This window comes from Scylla paramamosain, chromosome 10 (genome assembly GCF_035594125.1).
Source record: "Scylla paramamosain isolate STU-SP2022 chromosome 10, ASM3559412v1, whole genome shotgun sequence".
Taxonomy (NCBI): domain Eukaryota; kingdom Metazoa; phylum Arthropoda; class Malacostraca; order Decapoda; family Portunidae; genus Scylla; species Scylla paramamosain.
In genome coordinates, this window is record NC_087160.1 from 29,743,019 (window position 1) to 29,744,431 (window position 1,413).

Genomic DNA, 1,413 nt, shown 5'->3' on the forward strand with positions numbered 1-1,413 from the left:
TGCTCTTGGCTGCGCGACTCCCCTCCCAGGCCTCGACACCAACAGGAGAGACGGTGTGCCGTATCTATGCCCGAATAATAGGCATATGAAAAGTTATATGACAGCTCTTTCATTATCGAAGGTTACAATACTTGTTGGTATGTTAAAGCGAATCATTTAAATAACGCCTCATGGTCAGTATGCCCCTAATCTTACCCCTGCTATTCTTATGACGAAAAAAAAAAAATACTCCCCTCCCACTCTTTCCCCCCTTACCTGCTCACCTGACACCTGGTTATGGTTCTCGGCTTGGCCAGACGAGTGTCATCAGTGGCAGGGCGAGGCAGCGGCAGGCGTCGCGGTTGGTCGTGCTCGAAGAAAGCAAGAATTAAGGTAAGTCACAGTCGCCTTTACCTTGCAATCTATTCTCCTAAATAAAACCAGAGTTGCGCCACGAAGAAGGATCCAGCAGAACTATGCCGTGGATAGGAAGGGCGCAATGTGGCAGTGAGGCCTCAGGTAACAGGATCTGTACATCCTAAAATTAGCATCAGCTATGGTTCACAAATGACCAAGTAAAACAAGATGTTGTCTGCTGAGAACACTGCATGCTGTAATGGCTGCTTGGGCAAGACTCAGGTGATGAAGATAGAGCCACGTCATTGTAAAGTTATTATAGACGAGTCTTCACATCAATTTTTGACAGTTTTTGAATGAGAAGACTTAAAGTCGTCAAAGAGAAACCTATCTTTTAATGCCACTAAATTACCAATTACACATCACCGTATGTTTCTCATTACCTCTGGAAGAACAGGAGCGGCCCCGTGCCTTGATATGCAAGGATGTCCCCTTCGTGTGTCACAGGGACATCTTTCTATTAGTCGCCACACAAGTAATGTGATCTGCAGTATTATATTACAGACATTCATTTTTAGGGATGTGTTTATATCTTCTGCATGCTGCAAAATGTTCATATTTATTCTACAGAATACTGTTATTGAAAATGGTATACGATTATCTCATGATTACCCTTTTACGTTATGACACTTTCGCGAGTCCTAGTCTCTTATTTCGTTAATGTTCATTCATCTTCCGTGCAATCATTAATTAGTCATTGGCTGATGAGATTCTTTTTTTACTTTCAAGAAACTGGAAAATTATTATTGAAATGATGTCTGATCAGAATAGGAACATACATGTTTTGTTATTACTTGTAGGAGGAAGGCGAGGGTGAGTTCTGCCAGTATCAATCACCACTGCCATGCGAGGATACGAGGAAGGCACGGGCCCGGACCCCGACCCCACCGACTTCCTGTACGTCTCAGATGAACAGAAGGAGCGGGATCTGAGCAGACCCTACGATCCGGACACGTCTTGCTGGATCCCCGATGAGAAGGATGGGTTTATCGAGGGCGAAATCATGGAAACCAAAGA

The 1,413-nt window shown here is 44.2% G+C and overlaps 1 protein-coding gene across 1 annotated transcript in view; it reads left to right on the plus strand.

Moving 5' to 3' along the window:
- The first annotated feature begins 282 nt into the window (after positions 1–282).
- The window catches only part of LOC135104497 (myosin heavy chain, muscle-like), a 17,121-nt gene continuing 15,990 nt past the window's right edge, over positions 283–1,413 (plus strand). The window contains exons 1-2 of the mRNA XM_064012054.1: positions 283–372; positions 1,197–1,413. The exon at positions 1,197–1,413 is cut by the window's right edge and continues 332 nt beyond it. Coding sequence (XP_063868124.1) covers positions 1,241–1,413 — 173 coding nt within the window. The 5' untranslated portion in view covers positions 283–372; positions 1,197–1,240. The remainder of the gene's footprint in view (positions 373–1,196) is intronic.